Source organism: Alnus glutinosa, chromosome 14 (genome assembly GCF_958979055.1).
Source record: "Alnus glutinosa chromosome 14, dhAlnGlut1.1, whole genome shotgun sequence".
Classification (NCBI taxonomy): domain Eukaryota; kingdom Viridiplantae; phylum Streptophyta; class Magnoliopsida; order Fagales; family Betulaceae; genus Alnus; species Alnus glutinosa.
The window spans coordinates 25,063,928-25,084,142 of NC_084899.1; the positions used below are offsets into that span (position 1 = coordinate 25,063,928).

Here is a 20,215-nt window from a genome sequence, read left to right on the forward strand (position 1 = left end):
GTTGTTTCGGCCACCTCCAGGGTCATGGGGTGGTTCAGCCACCCCCAGACTGGCCATGGCAAATAGCTTAGGGGTGCATGAGCCACACCTATATATATTTTTCAAAAAGTATTTTTTATTGTTCTTAATTTTTTTTAATGTTTTTAATTTTTAATTAGGCATAGGGACACGTGTCAATTTTTTAAGGTCGATGATGTGGACTTTCCTCAATTTGTATACGGAAATTTGATGAAGGTACCATTTCCGTCTTTAACCATAAACGATGTATCATTTATGATACGAAATGAAATATAGAGGCAAAAAATAAAAGTCTTTAAAGTTTTAAACCACTATTAGAGGTATTTAACTGAAAAAAAAAAAGGGTAAGTGTATCGTAACTCCCTGAGTCGGAGCGCGATTTGAAATTGGTTACTCACTTTTTAAAAATCAAAATTGGGTCCTTAACTTTTTCGAGAATTTGAAATAGGTTATTCATTCACTTTTCCGTCCAATTTCGCAATTCCTGTTAGTGCCACGTCAACATTTTTTGCCACGTCACTTTAAAATAATATTTTTTAATAATTTTATTTAAAAAAAATTAAATAAATAATAATAATAAAAAGTATTAAGGGTGGCTGCCAAAGGGGGTGGCTCACAACCACCCCTAGGGTCGGGGGTGGCCGTGCGTCAGCCCGTGGCCCCTTGGGGTGGCTTTCAGACTACTCTTAGATGGATTTAAGAGTGGCTATCGTTTTTTTTTTTTTAAATTTAATTTTTTTAAAAATAAAATTATTAAAAAAATAACATTTTAAGGTGATATAGAAAAAAAAGTTGATATGACACTAACTTGAATTGCGAAATTGGATGAATAAGCGAAGGAAAAACTTATTTCAACTTCTTAAAAAAGTTAAGGACGTAATTTTAATTTTTAGAAATTGAATGATTAGTTCCAAATCGCGCTTTTACGTTAGAGTTATGATACAATTACTCAAAAATAAAAATAAAAAATCCTTAGTTTGCGATCCTAGCTCAGACCGAACTCTCGGATATAATCCGGGTCATTGAATCAGAAACCCGTAATCCATACACTCGCTGGGTTACCCTATAAATACTCACCGATAATAAGCCGTAAAACCCTAGCGATCACAAACCGGCGCCCTGCGAGTTAATTGCTTTTGCTTCTCAAATTTTCAGCCATGGTGAGCTTCGTCTCATCACTATCAATTTTGCATCTCTTTCCGTCACTTTCCCGAGAACCAAACAGACCATTCACCTCACGGAAATTCAATTTATAACGCCAAGTTTTTTTTTTGTTTTGTCATTTTGTGTCTTTACCAGGCGGACGTGGAAGCAGATGTTGCGGCGCCAGGGCTGCCGAAGAAGAGGACGTTCAAGAAGTTCAGCTTCAGAGGCGTTGATCTCGACGCGCTTCTCGACATGTCCACCGACGAGCTCGTCAAGCTCTTCCATGCCCGCGCTCGCCGGAGGTGATTGAACTCGAAGAGCCTCAGAGCTCAATTTCTATTTCTATGTCAAATACTATATGATGCATATACCGATATACGTATATGTGTATGTGTGTGTATATGGTTGTGTGTGCTTGGACATATATTTACGCGATATGTGTTCATTTGGTGTTAGGTTTCAGCGCGGATTGAAGAGGAAGCCGATGGCATTGATCAAGAAGCTGCGCAAGGCGGTGAGTGGTTATTTTTGTGTTTTTGATATATAATATTTGGTTCTAAATGTTAGTTAGGTTCAAATCGATATTCATATGATTGATGTGATTCGCCGGGGTCGTGAATTGTTTTGTTGATTTAATTGTGGTGTATGATTGGTGTGTTTGATAATCGTTTTTGATTGATCAGATATACTGACTTTGTCTAACCATGATGTGATTTTATAGCGATGATTATTGTTTCATGTAATTGTAGAGGGGAATTTCTTCTATTTTTTTGTTTTTAAATGATGTCAAGCAAGTTACTGAGACAATTTGTAGGATTTAATTTTCTTAATGTTATTTTTAATTTGCTTTATGAGCGTGTATGTGTGTGAGCTCGGGCATCAAATGGAGTATTAAAATATGATTGAAGTACTTAGAATTGGTGAAAGATGGAGCTATGTGTATCTGTCTATCATTTCAGATGGTATTGTGCCTTGTGAAAGCAGAGTAGTTACATCAAGTGAAGTGACACTATTAAGCTTTTTGAATGCTCTCTAGAAATGGACTGGTGAAAGATTGTAAGCGTCTCAATATTCATTGATTCTACTTGAATTTAGGAGTGGAATTTTATTGTGATTGGGAGTTAGGGTAGGAGGTAGAGTCGGTGAATGATATACTGTTTGGGTGTTAAATAGAAGGAAGGGAATTAAGATTTTCATGTATGACTTGATGTGCGTTAATGTGATTGGCGCTAGACGAGGGAGATGATGTACGGGATTGGCCAGCCTTCTGTGATACCCTGGTAAGGTGGCATGAGTTAGAAAGCTGAGAATACATATTGGGAAGGAATGGTCGAAATATTAGTGACTGGGAGCCATATAGAAGAGATGAGTTGAGATATTGATATAGGAGTTCATGCTTCATTAACTCAGTGGCACCTGCATAATAAAAAGTAATTACAGAGTTGAGAAACATGAGGTTTGCGACACTGCAACCCTAAAACTAAATACTCAAGGACATGCATGCACGTGTCTGTAGAGAAATATATGAAATTAAGTTGCAACAGTACAAAAAACATTTGTATACATGTAATTTCTGTAATTATTTTCAATATTATGTTGCTTCAAATCTTTTTTGTTGTATTGATGATAATCAATTAGGCATGCGAGAAAATGAATAATGGTGGACAATCTAAACTTGATAAAGTGGAGAACCTGACATAAATAATTGCTAGGATCCTGCATTGTCATGTTACATGCATGTGGTGGCCGTCGGTGTGTGTACAAGTGTTGTATCCTTCTCCTCCAAGTTAGGTAAGAAGCCATAGATTTCCAGTTTTCCACAGATTTTACACCTCCAACTCATAAGCATATCCTAGAGAATTATATGAGAGAATCTACCAATAGGATTTAGACCAAATGGTAACAATAGGAAAAATAGGTGATGCATAGTTTAATCTTATTAGAAAGCGCAAAGAGGTGCAATCCATGTACATAGCTAGTATACCAAAGAGACACCGAAGGAGAAGAACATAAATCCATAAATTAGAAAATTAGAAAATATAAAACTGTTTTTTTTATAAGTAAATTTAGTCTTATTGAAAGCGTAAGGTGCCCCTAAGTACACTGGTAGTATACAAAAGGAAACACCTAACTAGGAATAGAAAAATGGACAAGGAAATCAGCAAAACTAATCGACAGTGGAGACAAAAAAGCCACCTTCCAAAGATACAGAGTATGAAAAAACGAAGCTAAAATATCCTCCATGTAACTCTCCAAATCCTCGAAACAACTAAGATTTATTTCCTTCCAAACACACCAAAAAATGCGGATTGGCACCATCTTCCAAATCACAGCACTCCTCAGCCTTACAACCTTCCACCAACAGGCAAACAAGTCGATAACTCTTTTAGGCATAACCCAAGACATACCAAATCGAGCAAAAAGGGTATTCCACAGAGCGGAAGCTACATCCTGTGTACCTTGGGACGCCTTACACTTTCATTAATAAAGTCTTCTTACTTATCAAAAAAAGAAAAGAAAAAAGAAGGTGGTCCATTGATTTCCCATCTCTCTTGTATAAGCAACATCTATCCACAATGATGATGTCCACAATGATGATGTGCCTCTTCATGAGATTATTCACTGTAAGGATCTTGCCTAAGGCTACCGATCACAAAAAAAAAACCGCCCTCGAAGGAGCCTGAGTCCGCCACACACTCTTCTAAGGGAAGTGTCTACCTTCAGAGCAGGCCAAGGAGTTGAAGGACTTGACCTTGAACAAGCCTTTCTTGGAAGAGACCTACCAAAGCCTATTTGCACGATCTCTACTCACAATGGCTGAGTGCAACGCCTAGAAGAAGGAAGCAAAGACATCCACTTCCCAATCATGCGCTTTTCTAACAAAGCACACGTTCCATTGAGTAGAACTGAACAAAATCTCCATATTATCCGTAACTGATGCATCCTTCACACGAGCAATACCAAATAGATCAGGAAAATCTCCCTTCAAAACCGTATCCCCGCACCACAGATACAATTTGAATAGTCATCCAAACATAGAGAGATTTGAATATCATAGCTTTTAACTCAATTGCTAATCTTTCACAATCTTCAAAATTTTGTGCATTGTGTTCCTTCCAAATACACCATATTAAGCACGGGGGAGCCATTCTCTAGACTTCTATATTGCAATGGCTTTTAAACCAACCTCTCCAACTATCCAACAACTCCACTACCCATTGGGGCATGGCCCACTTTATCTCCAGAAGTCGGAAAATCGAAACCCACAAGTTTCTAGCCACCGTGTAGTGGAGCAGGAGATGATTATTGGATTTCCTGTCCTTCTTACACATGCAACATCCTTCCATTACTATGACATGCCTCTTTTCCCAGGTTATTCAAAGTTAAACTCTTTCCTAATGTAGCCATCCATACAAAGAACGCCACTCTTGAATGAGCCTTATTTCTCCAAATGCTCTTCTAAGGAAAAGGAGGGCCAGTGGGGCTGCTAAGCGTCTGATAAAGAGATCAGACCTTGAACATCCGCCTTTTGAAAGAGATCCAACAAATTTTATCCTCGCCGCCTTGTCTTAACCTGAGAGAGTACAAAAGATTAAAGAACGAAGTGACCAACTCCACTTCCCAATCATGCACTAATCTAATAAAAGCGACATTCTACTATAGAGTGTTACAAATTTACTCATAATCTGCCATCAAGGAATACTGAACAAGACCAGGAAAGCAACCTTCAAAGTTTGATCTCCACGCCACACATCATTCAAAAACTTGATCCTAGACCCATCTATCATCTCAAATCTAACAATTCTAGACAAATCCCCCCCCCCCCCCCCCTCTTTATCCTACTGTTTTTTCATACCCCAATCCCATAGGACTCATAAACCGCATTGGAGCACCACCCTCCGCACATGTCATATTTAACTTCCACTAAGCTCCACAAGGCCCTCTTTCTGTGGCATAACACCATAATCACTTTTCAAGAGAGCTTAGCTAACCAAAAGCAGGTTTCTAATCCCATACTGCCTGAGAAATCAGGGTACAAAACACAAATCTTAGACCAACTAACCAGATAGAATTTAAACCCCTCCTTGAATCCACCCCACAAGAAATCCTGTTGATGTCTCTGTGTGTGTGTGTTTTATGAATTAACTTCATGCTTTGTGGGCACAAGGATTTCTAATCCAGATTGACTAAGCTTCTATGTCCACTCATGTAAAACTAGGTGCTTGTACAAGTTTTCTTTAACTGGTTAATTCTTTTCATTAGTATTGAGTGATAGTGCAACATGTCACTTTCAAGGTTTGTTTTTGCATGAGTTCAAGATCTGAATCTATTAGGATTTATTATTTGAACAGTATTGTCGAGGTGGAAGATGGTATACATGCTACATCATCTTGCATTTGATATTTGATTTAAGAGTATGGACATAATTCCATTTTTCAGTTACTTCATCATTTTTACATAATGCTTTTGTCTTTTCACATGCTGTCCAGGCTTTCAATTTTATAGCACAGATCAGATGAATTTTTTCCTGTAAATTTTCCTAAGCAGTTAGTATGCTCATGGTTTTGAAATTCAGAAAATTATTGGCGCATGATGCATCAAACAATGTGCTTTCTAATATTTTATAGTTCCTTGTTATATACTATTTCGTGGTGGTTATTCAAATTTTTATGCAGCATGATTTTAAATGTATTTGTTAAGTGTTGTTCAACATATACAAAGGATAATCATGCTATCTAAATTAACGTTAGTCCTATGCTTGGAACAGAAACGGGAGGCCCCACCTGGTGAAAAGCCGGAACCAGTGAGGACTCACCTCCGCAACATGATCATTGTACCTGAGATGATAGGTAGCGTTATTGGAGTTTACAATGGAAAGACCTTTAATCAAGTTGAAATCAAACCAGAAATGATTAGCCATTATCTAGCTGAATTCTCAATCAGTTACAAGCCCGTCAAGCATGGAAGGCCGGGTATTGGTGCCACCCACTCCTCTAGGTTCATTCCTCTCAAGTGAAGATTTTGCATGTGTTTTAAATTGTTGGCCTAATGGCAGTGCTAACTCGATCTTTGCTGAATTTTGACCAACATATATTGTATTGATTTTGTCTTGCTCTTCAACCTCAAGTAATGTGACTTCATCTATGACCATATAGTTAATCAACCTGTTCTTAACTTTCTATTTTTGATTATTATGTTATAACTGTTTTTTGGTGTCATCTAGATAATCTTTTTTCTTTTGTGGTCGGGTACGTAAAAAATGATTTGTTGTTATAACAGAGAAAAAATGTTACACATGCCAACTCTTAGAATTATTTTACAACTTTTGGCACGTGTCATCTGGATGGTGTTGGAGAGTGTAGATGTGAAGTATTAGGAGAGTTCCTGTTTCAAAAGTGTTAATCTATAGCAGTTATCCAGATGAACACCCTCCGGTCTTCACGATGGTGTGTCAGACTGGATTAGTTGGATTAGGCCGATAGGATAGGATTGGATTGGATTGAAACCGGAATCATTGTTATTCCAATCTTGTATTTAGTTCTGCACTCGATATAAGTTGAGGATAGATTTTTTAATCTCTATGTTGTATCAGGTCTTAATCTGAAAAAGTTTATATATATAAACGGATCAGTTACACACACACGATCAGCACGTTAGAGAAAAGCCCCCAATTTTCGGACCTTTATTCGTGTTTGGGCATCATGAAAGTGAAGGGAAATTACCAAAAGAAACCCCATTTTTTGCCTAAATTTGGAAACCCAAAAGTGCAAATCAAATAGCCACACAAACCAGAATCTCTCTCTCTCTCTCTCTCTTGCAAAATCCTGTTTTTTTTTTTCCTTTTCGTTAAGTGGTTTCTTTACGGAAAAAAGGACAAGGGGATGTAGAGCATCATCTTCTTGTTTTCCTTTTGTCCTCCTAAAATTAATGTGGCTCTTAAAATCACCATTGGATCAAAATTCAAGAGTGATATCAAAAATTCAATGGTGATTTTAAGAGCCAAATCAATTTTGGGGGGACAAAAAGAGGACAAGGGGATGATGTGTAGCATTACTCCTATTGTATATCGAGTAATGCTACACATCATCCCTTTGTCCTCCCAAAATTGATGTGGCTCTTAAAATCACCATTGGATCAAAATTCAAGAATGATATATCAAAAATTCAATGGTGATTTTAAGTGATCCAATGGTGATTTTAAGAGCAACATCAATTTTGGGGGGACAAAAAGAGGACAAGGGGATGATGTGTAGCATTATTCTTATATATCACTTTGACATTATTCCAATTATATATTAGTCTACTAAATATCATTATTTTTCTTTGTAAGCTAGGTTTTTCTCTTTCCAACTTTCTCATTCCCTCTTAAAGGACTGTGTAACCACTACCATAGCAGCAGCTTCATTCACCAACTTTGAAATACAGGCTCAGATCAGAGATATTCAGTACCCAAAACATTCAACTGAAAAGTCAAATATTGAAACGAAGGTATAGATAATAGAAAATGACTCTCATTATAGATGATAGAAAATGACACAATGAGAGGGAGAAAGTGAGAGTTTGATGAAAAACTGAGCCATTGATATACAGCTGCAAAAGAGCAAGTAATCAAAAGGTAGAGAGAGAGAGAGAACTCCGGAGAGAGGCTGTGTTTGAGGAAAGGTTTCAATGGTTGGAAACAAAACCCTTATTTACAATCATAACTTAATTTATTCAAATATTTACCCATAGAAATATGAAAAGATGGTATTATGTTACTTCCCTTCTCCCCCCCACCCCACCTTTTTTTTTTTTTTTTTTTTTTTTTTTTCATTTTTTTTTTTTTTTTTTTTTTTTTTTTTTTTTTTTTTTTTCATTTCAGAGGAAACTGAAGCTTTCTATTTAGGGTATGTTTGTGTTTACAATTTTAAAAAGTGCGATTTAAAATCACGATTTTAAAAAAGTGATTTTTAAAAACGCAGTTAAGCATTTGGCAAAATCGCAGTTTAGCATTTAAAATTGCAAATTAGCCTTTAAAATTTTGCATTTTCAAAAAAGCACAATCTTACATGCGATTTGAAAAAGCAGATTTTCTGCATTTTCAAATCGTAATTTTTAAAAATACAGTTCCCAAACGATTTATGTTATCATTCCACAATTTGATCTTAGATTCATTCCCGACCCTCCACATGAGTCCTTCTTGAAGAAAGGGTTTTACTTGCCAAATACTCCTCCGAGCAAAATAATGCCTTTTCCCTAAATTAGAATCCAAAAAGTCTACACCAGGATAGGATTTTTCACACATAACACAAGTTGCCAAGGAATCAGGCCACTTCAATAATCTCCAATATTGTTTGGCTAACATTGCCATATTAAAGCACTCAAGATCTCTATAGCCCAATCCTCCAATATCCTTGTTTCGACCCATCCTCTTCCACGACATCCACGAAATTTTGTTAATATTATCCTGGAAGCCCCACCAAAATTTACCTATCATGGCATTGATATATTTTGTTAAAGTTTTAGAGAGTCGAAACACACACATCGTATACGTTGGGATCGCTTGAATCATAGACTTTAACAAGATTTCCTTCCTAGCATGCGTAAGGAATTTCTCCTTCCAGCCTAGACCATCCAATTAAAGCCGGATGACCTAAATACCACTCAAAGTGCTGAACATGATCAGCCCCAGCCAGTGACAAAATATCCCCCTCTAGCCTCCGGAGTACTTCTCTTTCTTAAAGTTAAAGCAAAACCATAAGGTCATACCTTTTTACCTAAGAAAGGGCCAAACTCCATTTATTTACCTTTTCATAATGACTTGCCTAGACTGGGCTTACCATAGTTACAAGGGACAAATAGGTTTGGTCCAACGAACGCCCAAAATAAAATTTGAAATAAAGAAAAGACGTTGGTCCCAACTCCCAAGTCCTTTTGGGTTTAAGAATGGTGCTAGACTGTAACTAGCCATTACAAGTTACTGAAGTTAGCAGAAATAAAAGGGAAATTTACCTTAAAACTTACACAAGTGACTAATATGTTTGGAACGGTTTTGTTTTGTTTTTCAAAACAAATACATTACCAATATCTCAAAACATAAATCATTTATTCAAATACAAAATATTTCTTTTATAAATAGGCATTCTTTTCTTTTTGGAGAAATATTTTGACAATTTGGTGATTAACATTGGTAGGGGCAACTAATTATTTTTTTTTAAAAAAAAAAATTAGGGTAGTCGCATGGTTATCCTGAGCGTATAAAGAATGGTCGCACGACCGCTTCTGTGTTGGTCAGTGTGATTGTGCAATCACCTCATATAGTCGGGGTGGTCGGGTTGCCACCCTCTACTTCATTGAGGGTGACTTTTTTTTTTTTTTTTTAAAAAAATATTTTACAAGTAACGCGTCATATTTGTTTAAATTTCTTAAAATAGACATTATATTAAAAATATTTTCTTAGAGAAATAAATTAAACTTTTGATACCTTAAAATACCGTTTCGAACTAAAAAGTACGAAACACCCTAAAAAAAGCACGTAGATTAATAATTGAATAAATCTAAATAAAAGTGTGAGAAGTCGGCAGAAGGATTTGAAAATTTGAAATTAATTATATGTGACAGTCGTATTATACTCATTTATGAAAGGTCTTGGTGTGCAGTAGTACGTTTTATTAGTGTGAAATGGTGTGGACCGACGGCGGCGAGTGTGGTCTATGCGGTGGGCTATGATGTATGTAGAAGTAGAACCTCCGTTGGTGCTTTTATCAAGGCAGTAGCTTTACCCAAATCATACTAGTGCCAGTCTTGTCAGGTAGTGACCCACGTGGGTCTCGTCCTCCAACCTAAGCGCCGGCGCACAGTTCCCACCTTTTTTCCTTTTTGTTTGTGTTGAACAATTGATTGACCTTCTTTTATTTTTTTAAAAAATTTGTCCTTTTAAAATTTAATAGTGATGCAATAATAATTTAAAAGTCATATAGAAAAGCGTTAGAGTGAGAATATGTAATATATATATATATATATATATTTTTTTTTTTTTTGGTTAAGTGATGCTGGATCCTATAATAATTTTTAAAAAGTTCGTGATTTTAAATTCCAGTTATATTGTATAAATTATTTATCAATCTTTAATTTATCATTTAAATTTTTTGTTTAAGTTGATAATTAATAGATTTCCCCTCTCTTGGCATGTGAGGAAAAATTGTTTACTTATGCTTAGAGTTGTAATCGAATCGGGTTGAGTATTAAATGTTCAAATTCGATTCGTTTAATTTTTTAACGAATTCGAGCTTGTTCACGAGCTGCTCAATTTATTTAGTTATTTCATATATAAAGTAAATGTTGTGATTGTTTAATTTTTTTAAAAAAATTAATACTATATATTAGTTACTTAATTATGATTAAGATTTATTGTTTGAGTAATTAGAGAAATTAACTCAAATCTTAAATAATCTATTCACAATTTTATATGTTTATCTTATAGTATATTTATACATTCATATACACATAAATGCACTTATATCTATATTTAGATTCACAAAATTACGAAGAACTTTTTTTTTTTTTTTTTTTTTTTAAAAAAAAAAAAAAAACTTTAACATGTTCTCATTACAAAATTAAAAATAATATTATAAAAATAATACAAATGAAATTATACGAGCTTATATGAGTCGAGTCGTGCCTAAATTTATACGAGGTTGAATTTTTTGCTCAAGCTCTGTTTGTTTAATAAATGAACCGATCTCGAGCAGAGCTAATTCAAGTCGAATCCGAGAATATTCACGAGTAGCCCTGCTTACTTACAGCCCTAGTTGTAGTAAAGTTTTTGTTGGGTTGTTGATGTGAGAACCCTTTTTCAATTACAACTATTTAGAAAAAAAAAAAAAGAAGAAAAGAAAATGGACCATTAGTGACAAGTAGGGAGTTAAACGAGCTGAGCTCGGTCAGATAGTGCATGTTCAAGCTTGGCTCATTTAAATTTATCACGATCTCTGTGGTGAAGTGATTCAGTTACCACTAGTTCATAATATTTATAGTTTACATTACTATGAATTGTATATTTATGAGTTGAAATTTATAAATTATATAACATTATATAACTATAATTTATAGTTATAGCATTATATATATATATACGAGCCACGCTAATAGGCGAGTCAAATCTTTTTACGAGTATGTATTATTTAATAATTAAATATAATTTTATGTCTACGAATGACTCATTTAATAATCCAGCCTTATCGAATTAAATCCGAACGTATTAACGGATAACTTTACTTCGATTACGTCTTGGGCAACAAGGCCATGCAATAATTATAATAAATACGAGCCCTGCGCCGAGCTGTGAGAACAGCCCTCACCTAGCGAGAGTAGCGTAGCCCACACAATTAAAAAGCAAAAAGCTTTTAAAAGGGCTGAGCTCCAAGATTCTGCTAGAACTTCAATTATGGAAAAGCAAACAAATTAATGCTGCCTTTGGCTTCATCTCCTTTTAAGATAACTCTAGGCTTTTAGGCTCAAGCTTTTTTAAGTTGTCAATTATTTGTTCCTGTATACTTAATTAACGGCATGTCTTGACCACTACTCTTCTCCCTTTCTTTGACCTTCTATATCTAAGTTTTTAGACAAAACGACCAACTTAATCGAATGTCATTGAATATATATTTGACCGTTATTAGGGCAGCTTTCCTAACTCACTTCCTCTTTGTTAGGATTTTGACAAAATTTTTATACGATTTACAAATTTAATATGAAATAAATAAATAAATAAAAAATTTGACAAATCATCAATAGACGCCTTTCCCCATCTTCAGAAGCATGCATTTACTGTACTTATTTCTTAATTTCTTAATGCACCAATAAGAATAATACTAATAATAAAACTGTTATATATATATATTTTTTTTGTTTTCCAAAAACAAGCAAAAAGTTTGAAAGAAAAACACACACAAAAAAAGAAAAACATTATTAAATTGAACAATCACACGCGCACAGAGAAAAAACCAAAGCTGTCGGCGTTAATCCAGACTGTCCCCTCCACTATAAATAAACTCCAAACCCTAACTCCCACTCTCGGAACTCTCACTTTACCTTTTTTAGGTCCGTAGTACACCGAGTCCATGCCTGTTGACGCGCAAAACCTCCGCCGAGACTCGCTCACCGTCGCCGGAGTTCCGTCAGGGACTCCTCCTGCGAAGGGCGCGCGAAGAGAGACGCATTTTAGAGGCGTGCGCAAGCGGCCCTGGGGGCGGTTCGCGGCGGAGATCCGAGACCCGTGGAGGAAGACCAGGAAGTGGCTCGGCACCTTCGACACCGCCGTGGAGGCCGCTCTCGCCTACGATGAGGCTGCCATCAGTCTCCGCGGCTCCAAGGCCCGCACCAACTTCGGCCTGCGCGGCCACTTCGTCGCTCAGCCGGTCGCCGTCGCCGGAACTCCCGTAGAGGTTTTCGGCTTCAGGCCTCTGCCGGACTTATTTCCCGGGGGAGGTATTCCTGCTCCGGCGAGGTCGGAGTTCAAAGGGTACGTGATGGAGAACGCGGACTTGGTGGTAGCCGGGCAGGACGAGAAAAAGAAAATGAAGGAGAAGCCGTTTCTCTTCGATCTGAATCTGCCGGCGCCGCTTTTCTGAACCGCCGGAGACGAGGTTCCCGGCAAGGGCTTCCCCGGAGAAGATTGGTCTTGTATTTTTGTTCATGTTTTGATTTTTTGTTTTTCATTTGGGTTCCTCTCTTGGCATCGTGGTTAGTCAATTTTCCCTGCTTATGTACAGCTGATTAGCAAAAAAACCATTTTGATTATATTACAATTAAGGTTGGGCAGGGCTTAACTTAATGACCCCTTTACCGTGGATTGAATGAAAATTGTATGAGTGGTGATCTGAGAAAATGGCGTTGGAATTGTGTGATACAGAGCTCAAATAGGCATAGGCATGCAGTGGGTTGTGCAGTTGCCACTTGCCACTTGCCAGTAGTAGCCGTGGATAATAATTGCGTTTGACTCTACCCCTTTTCCTATTCTTGTTCCTTACGTTTCCACTCTGGTCTCTGATTCACTTCACTGACGTGCCTGCCATTTACACTTGTTGAATTTCAACCACACATTTCCCTTTCCCTTTTACTATTATTATTATTATTATTATTATTATTATTATTATTATTATTCTCTCCCTACTTACGTTTTGAACCAAGTTTAGATTAGAGAAATGCCTATAAATAGAAACAAACCCATGATACTCGGACCGACATGGCTCGGAAAAGCTGCTGATATTCCTATATTTGATATTTCTAACTCCTTTGGGATCCGTCCTTTTTTAGGAAAAGAAAAAAAAAAGGTTTAACATTGAATGACATTTAGAAATTGATGTATAATTTATAATTCGGAAAATAATTAAGTAAAAAAATCAGTTTGTAAATGATTTTATAGTAAAAGCGGTAGGGAGTTTGTGAGACTCACTTGTTTTGGGTCTGTGAGTTACGTATATAAGACTTGAAATGGGGGCATGTGAGCTCGACACAGAAACTCGAACATTTTAATAACACACGAGATCCTCATCTTAAAATGGCTCCCTTAACTTTGCTTCTTCAATTACTAACGTGACACTTTAGCTTTCGGGAGTAATGCTATATGCTATACAAATATATTCATATTCTTTTAACTCCTTAAAGTGATGTGGCGTGCTCTTTCCGTAGTATTTGGGGAATGTAAATATATTTTTGGTTGAAGGATTAAGTCACATCAGCTTTAGAGGGATGAAATAGATATATTCGTCGGGTATATAGCATTACTCCTTATTTCAATAGACACAAAACACAAGCCTTACTCATTTATTTCAATATAAAATGACCACGACATGCCCAAAAAAAAAAAAAAAAAGAAAAAAAGAAAAAGAGGAAGCCAACTAGAACTGTAAAAATAGAAATCCAAGCTTGAAATCCACACAAAGAGTGAAGTAAATTTTCAGAAATTTATTATGGGCTTGTCGCTGGGAGAACGTACATTTTAGTGAAAAAATATCATCATATATATAAAGTATTTAAATCTATCATTTCGTTTGCATTTCATTCCCCACCTCTTCATCCTGCTGGGTTCATGTAATTTTGGTGCACCCGGAGTTAAATCATGGTCAAGATCTACTATATTATATATCTGATTATATAATTAAATAAATAAGCTACCAGAGGTCTCACGATATCTCACCCGTACAATGACACAGGCTCAAAACTAATTGTTGACCAAATGGGCTCAGGCCCATGTGTAATAGTTCCGAAGAAAGGAAGGAAGCCTGACTTCAAGTTGTTGGAAATGCTATTTTTATGCTATAACTATCACACAATACTACCGTAATAATATTAACCAATATTTTGATCGGTACTTGTTAAAAAAAGAAAATGAAAAAAAAAAAGAGAAGGGTCATATCAGTATTATGAGATAGTTGAGAGATAAAAATGTGGATTAATGCTTAAAAGTCACATTTTTATCCCGGAACTATAATCTAACAATGCTGATGTGGCGGTGCCAACCAACCTTATTTGTCATGATTAAAAAAAAAATAAAAAATCAAGGGTTGGTTGAGATTGCCACATAAGTATTATGAGATAGTTATGTGATAAAAATAGAGAAATGATCCCTACACTCATTTCTCACAACAGCCCCACAACAAGCTGACGTGGCTGGTAATATTTTATTATTTTTTTACAAAAAGAAAACAAAAAAAAAACAATAAAATATTACCAGCCACGTCAGCTTGTTGTGGGGCTGTTGTGAGAAATGAGTGTAGGGATCATTTCTCATAAAAATATGATACATATTGAAAGAATGAAGAGAAATGGTACATACCACACAAACATCTCAACAAATATCCCTTAAAGTTAATTTGGCAAGGTTATTAGATCAACTCTTGTTTAAAAAAAGAAAGAAAAAAAAAAGAGTAATGCTATATCTACATTTTTTTGAATTTAGACTGACGTGTCAGTCTTAACAAACTCTTAGATCAGTCCTTGTTAAAAAAAAATAAAAAATAAAAAAAAATTAAGGGGTAGTTTGAACTTTGGCACATCAATATTGTGGAATGATCGTAAGTCACACGTGCTACAAATCTTCTAATCAATAAATGGGCCAAAGAAAGCACTTTAATTTTCACCTTACATGAGCTCTTGTTCCCTTATCTTCTAACTATCTCCTCCTATAATTTTGATATATTTGGAAATGGTCCCAAGAATAATTGGATGCCAATGGAGGCCGAACATCATGTAAAAGTGTCGAGCATGACTACCCATGTTGGTCCCCTTACTACTCACATGCCTTGTTCTCTAGACTCCTAAAATCCGGACAACTTGAATAATTCTTCTTAGAGAAGCATAGAGAAACAGCAAATTGGAAAAAAAAAAGAGAGCTAGATTTAGCTTGAAAAGGACAACTTTGAGTCTAGAAAAGTGTTTCTAAACATATAGGTTAACTCTAACACGACTCATTTAATTAAACAGATCATATCTCTCAATCCTAACCCCACTAATTTCGCATTGAGTTTGTGTCTGATTTACGAGTTGTGTAAAAAATTAACAATTCTACTCTAAACTTATCCTGAGCTTGATAGAGTATTATTGGATCCAAATGCAAATGTTTCTAGCCACCAACTTATGGGTCCAGTTGATAATCATTACTTGGTAAGATTCACATTTCACATTCACAAGTAGGGGTTGGCAAATTATTTGCCTATCGCCTATTGTCCGCTTACCGAACCGAACCAAATTGCCATCAACTAATTTTGGTTCGGTAGTCGACATAAAATTTTATTCCGAAATTTGGTTCGGTAACCGAACTGAACCACATTTTAATCAATAACCAAATCGAACCGAACTGCCTTTTATTCAGATTGATTAACCTTGCCGATATAAAACGAACGACATCGTTTTAGTAAGAACAAAACGTTTGATCATTTTAAAAAAAATTAAAATCAAATCAAAACGACGTCGTTTCATTACCCATGTTAACCTACCACCTATTAACCGACTTAATCGACTTAACTGATCGTCTATTAACCGCTTAACCGACTTAACTGACCGTCTATTAGCTATTTAATCAACTTAACCGAAATAATTCACTAACTGCATTCTGACAAAAGTCGGTTAACCGACCGAATTAACTGCCTACCGAATCTATACCACCCCTACTCACAAGATCGAGCTCAATGCCTCTAGATGAAACACTTCTCAGAAGTGACAACCAAAGGTGTTGCCAAAGTCCGAATTTCTTATCAAACACTTCAGAAAACACTTGAGGTGAATAGTTATCTTTTAACTTCTAGACGTGATGACTAGTCATCATAGTAGATGCAAAATCTTCTAGTCATCATAGAAGATGCAAAATCCTCTTATATCATTCACAACTATTGATGCCACTCAAGTATGAACTATCCATAAGAGGAATTTAAACCCACAGCCTTCAATGTGACAGTGAATAATACCCAACATCAAAACCCTCTATCAAATACTAAAATTTCAAATCCGGAGGCAATTAAGTCATTTAGAAAACCCTAACTGTTTAAAGCATTGCTTGCAAAAAAAGATGTTTTACAATTTGAAACCCCCAATTCTACACAATTCTTCAGTTAAGCACCGGGCTTCATGCCCACTTGCGGATAAGCTAAAAAGGCTAGGAGCTAACCCTCCAAAACCAAAAAAAAACTGCTCCAAGTATACATCCATGGTCGAAAGATGCAAAATATGTACAGGAGAGAGCATTCCAAGCCAACCATACAAAAAGTTCCAGAAAATTGAACAGCGGGGCTTGACCTTGCTGAAGCTCTCCATGCAGTTCATGTAGTCGTTGACTGTGATGGAATCCTGGGGTGGTTATGCTCACCTTCATAGGTAACAATGAGCATGGAAGGCTCCTCAAAGCACCTCTCAACATGCTTCCTTGCAGGACAACCTCTCATGCTGCTACATTTGTAGTATCCCCTGCACAAGTTCAGAAACTTTTCAGTTTATGAAGTTCCTCAAATGTTGGAAGTTCATGCAGAAACTACACCAACAAGTATTACAAGTAACAAATCTGAAAATGATAAGTGGAAGTCTGGAAACATTTCAAATTTATAACTATTCTTGTCAAAAAAAAAAAAAGAAGAGACAATTTTGTGATTGTTCTGATTTGACACTACAATTTCTTGTTGAAAAGATGAATGATATAGCAAGGCCAAAATGCAACAGAGAAACCACGAGTAAAAGCTTCATAGTTCTTAGACTTCACGCTTTTTCTTTCCAATAATGTATCTAAAGCAAGGCACTTGACAAAACTACAAGGACATGGCCAGTGCTTAGTGCATTTTTCTTGGATAAGAGTCCCATGTTTATTGCTATTCCTTCCAGTAAAGATCGTGAATATTACATCCCAGAAAACGATCAAATGCTCAATCACCAAAACAGTCTTATATTACATGTCTTATTAGACACCCCTTTTAGCATGTGCGAGAGAGGGGGGGAGGGGGGGGGGGGGGGGGGGTTTGGGAAGACGATCTTTTAACACAGCAGTACTTCCCAAGACAAGAAAGAGATTGGAAAGAATTAGCAACATCAAGAAGAACAGTTTATCCATGAACTAATGTGAAAGCATCATCATACTCTTATATCACAGGATCCTAGATGCATATCAAATTGAAGAACAACTATAAAAAAAAAAAATTGGCAAATCTTATCAGCAAATTTACAGAAGCAATTGTCAGAACTTGAACAAAAAATTGCCATGCATCGCAGAAAACATAGTTGTGTACCAAGAAGCAGAGATTGAACATACCTAGGGTGAGGAGAACCCTTGATTGGCTTCTGCCCATATTTCCTCCATGAGTAATCATCAGGAGGTATATCTGCAAGCTTGTTACTGATTGCAGCTACCTTGATTGATCTCTTAACCCTATGTTTCCTGGAAGCAGAGTTAACCAATTAAGAAAAATCTGTTGGAACAACTCTAATCCTTACTGATTAATAGGAAAAATTGCAAGCTATAAGATCCAAGACCATAATTAAGTGGAATAGATGGATGGTGAGGAAACAAAGTCTAACCTCTTCTTTGAGCAGTGACATCTACCACTGCTCCCACATTTCACACTTCCATCGTCTCCCCTGCCAGAACACTTTCTCTTATGCTGTTGTGAACTCTGATCCGAAGAGTGAGGTGCCCCAATCAAGTGGAAAGCACTTCCATCCAAGTTAGTTACGCTTCCATCTATACTCAAGGAGGAAATAAAAGACCTAGTGGATGACATTGTGGGAGTACAACTAGAGCTATCAAAATTCAGATTTATGCCGCTATTGCTCCTGCGATATATCATTTCCGCTTGGTGTTTCATTTGTTGCTGCTGAAGCAATAACCTCTGTTGGTGATGTTGTTGCTGAAGGAAGTGATAATGTGTTGAAGGTGTTTGCTCGGCAAGTTGGAGAGGGCTTTTCCCATTTGAGCTCAGTTCCAAAGATGAGTTTCCCAAACACAATGTACTCTTAACGTTTGAGCCTATTTCTTGAGTTGGGTTTTCTGGAAAACTAGACTGAAGAAGTTGAATATTTTTGGATTGCTGTTCTGCTCTACAATTTGGGTTCTCCAAGAAAATGCTTTGGGGAAAGGGGATTTGGAGTTTCTTGAGCTTTCGGACTCTAGCATGACCCAAACCAGTGTCGAGAAGAGAAACAACTTTCTTAAACCTAAACACAGCATCCCCAGTCTCTACCGTTAAATTACACTGAACCTGATCTTGAGGCTGAGACAAAAGGCTTAGAACTCTATGGCAGCTCTCTACAGCTGCTTTGTTAGCTTCTTCAACCGCCTCCATAATGACCCCAACCAAAACAAGAGGAAAACAAAAGAAAACCCCTAAATCCCCAAACCCCCTAAAACCTAAGCAACGCACGCAATAAAAGACCCCAAAACCTCAAATAACTACTCAAATAATAGATATCCAGCTATCAACATGTGATAAAACAAACACCCAGAGAGTCAAAATCCCATTGTTCACCAAACAAACGCCCAAGTTGGAGTTTTTCATTGAAATTTCAGGAATTTCACCACATCAGAGGCTTAATTTTCCAAAACAAAGAAAACCCAGAAGATCATAACCAACTGGGTCGGTGAAAATGGATTGGAGAAGAGAAACACCCAAATAGATATTAAACCGGATATAGCTACTTCAGAAAAGGAAATTAATCAAATTTAGAGTGAAAAAGCAAGGAAAGCACCAAAGCACAGACCTTGTTGGACTTGGTGCTGTCAAACCCTAGATTCTTCTTCCATGGTATTGAGATTGAAAGGTGTGAAAAAGAAGACTTTGGCTTCGCTTGAGAATTCACACAGCCATAAGAATACAAAGCCCTCAACTTTCTCCTTAACAATATTTTACTATTTTCCTAGAAAGAGAAAAAAAAAAAAAACACCAAGATTTCACAGGAGAGAGAAAGGGTTGCATTTAAATAAGCAGTCCTAGAGAGAAATGAAACTGCCGTCTCTGTCACAGATTTGAAGGCTGGCCCCACGCAAAGACCTTTGTCACTCTTTTTCTTCCCCACATTTCAGCTTTAATTAATCTTTAATTTTTTCTTCTTCTATGACTGCCTGCCTGCCTGCCTTGTATGATATATTTTATATATTCCTATATGCATCTCAGCTTGAGTTTTACTACTTCTAGATTATACTTTGTGCTTTGGTTGTACAAGCTTCAATTATAAATTATCATGTAAATTTGTAAAATATATTTTTTTAATTTTTAGCTTTTTATTGTAATATAAGATAAATATAAAAATAATTTTAAATATTTTATGATCATTTTATGTGTTGAGCTGTTTGCTAATTTATTATTATTTTTTTTTTTTGTAATTTTTTTGCTTAAAAAAATTATAAAAAACATTAATAAATAAGTCCTGATATTTTTAACAGCACTCCTAGAGAAAATGTTAATGAGTCTACATGTACAGTGCTTGGAAAGCAAATAATTATTAAGAAGTGTAAAATTAACATCATGGGTATTAGATTTTCAAAACCATGATGCTAACCTTTTTTTCTTTTTTCTCTCAATGTTTTGACGTTGAGG

The 20,215-nt window shown here is 36.2% G+C and overlaps 3 protein-coding genes across 3 annotated transcripts; 2 read left to right on the plus strand and 1 right to left on the minus strand.

Moving 5' to 3' along the window:
• The first annotated feature begins 1,021 nt into the window (after nucleotides 1-1,021).
• LOC133857894 (small ribosomal subunit protein uS19x-like) lies at nucleotides 1,022-6,383 on the plus strand. Its single transcript, XM_062293269.1, has 4 exons — nucleotides 1,022-1,178; nucleotides 1,318-1,466; nucleotides 1,621-1,678; nucleotides 5,933-6,383. Exons 1-4 carry the CDS (start codon nucleotides 1,176-1,178, stop codon nucleotides 6,179-6,181), a joined length of 459 nt encoding a protein of 152 aa, XP_062149253.1. The 5' UTR covers nucleotides 1,022-1,175; the 3' UTR covers nucleotides 6,182-6,383.
• A 5,814-nt stretch (nucleotides 6,384-12,197) lies between these two features.
• On the plus strand, nucleotides 12,198-13,029 carry LOC133857807 (ethylene-responsive transcription factor 8-like). The gene has a single exon (XM_062293156.1). It carries the CDS (start codon nucleotides 12,263-12,265, stop codon nucleotides 12,770-12,772), a length of 510 nt encoding a protein of 169 aa, XP_062149140.1. The 5' UTR covers nucleotides 12,198-12,262; the 3' UTR covers nucleotides 12,773-13,029.
• Nucleotides 13,030-16,664: 3,635 nt separating this feature from the next.
• On the minus strand, nucleotides 16,665-19,543 carry LOC133857439 (probable WRKY transcription factor 21). Its single transcript, XM_062292707.1, has 3 exons — nucleotides 18,201-19,543; nucleotides 17,935-18,060; nucleotides 16,665-17,102 (listed from the first exon to the last, which is right to left on the minus strand). The coding sequence occupies exons 1-3, from the start codon at nucleotides 18,962-18,964 to the stop codon at nucleotides 16,958-16,960; spliced, it is 1,035 nt and encodes a 344-aa protein (XP_062148691.1). The 5' UTR covers nucleotides 18,965-19,543; the 3' UTR covers nucleotides 16,665-16,957.
• Nucleotides 19,544-20,215: the final 672 nt, after the last annotated feature.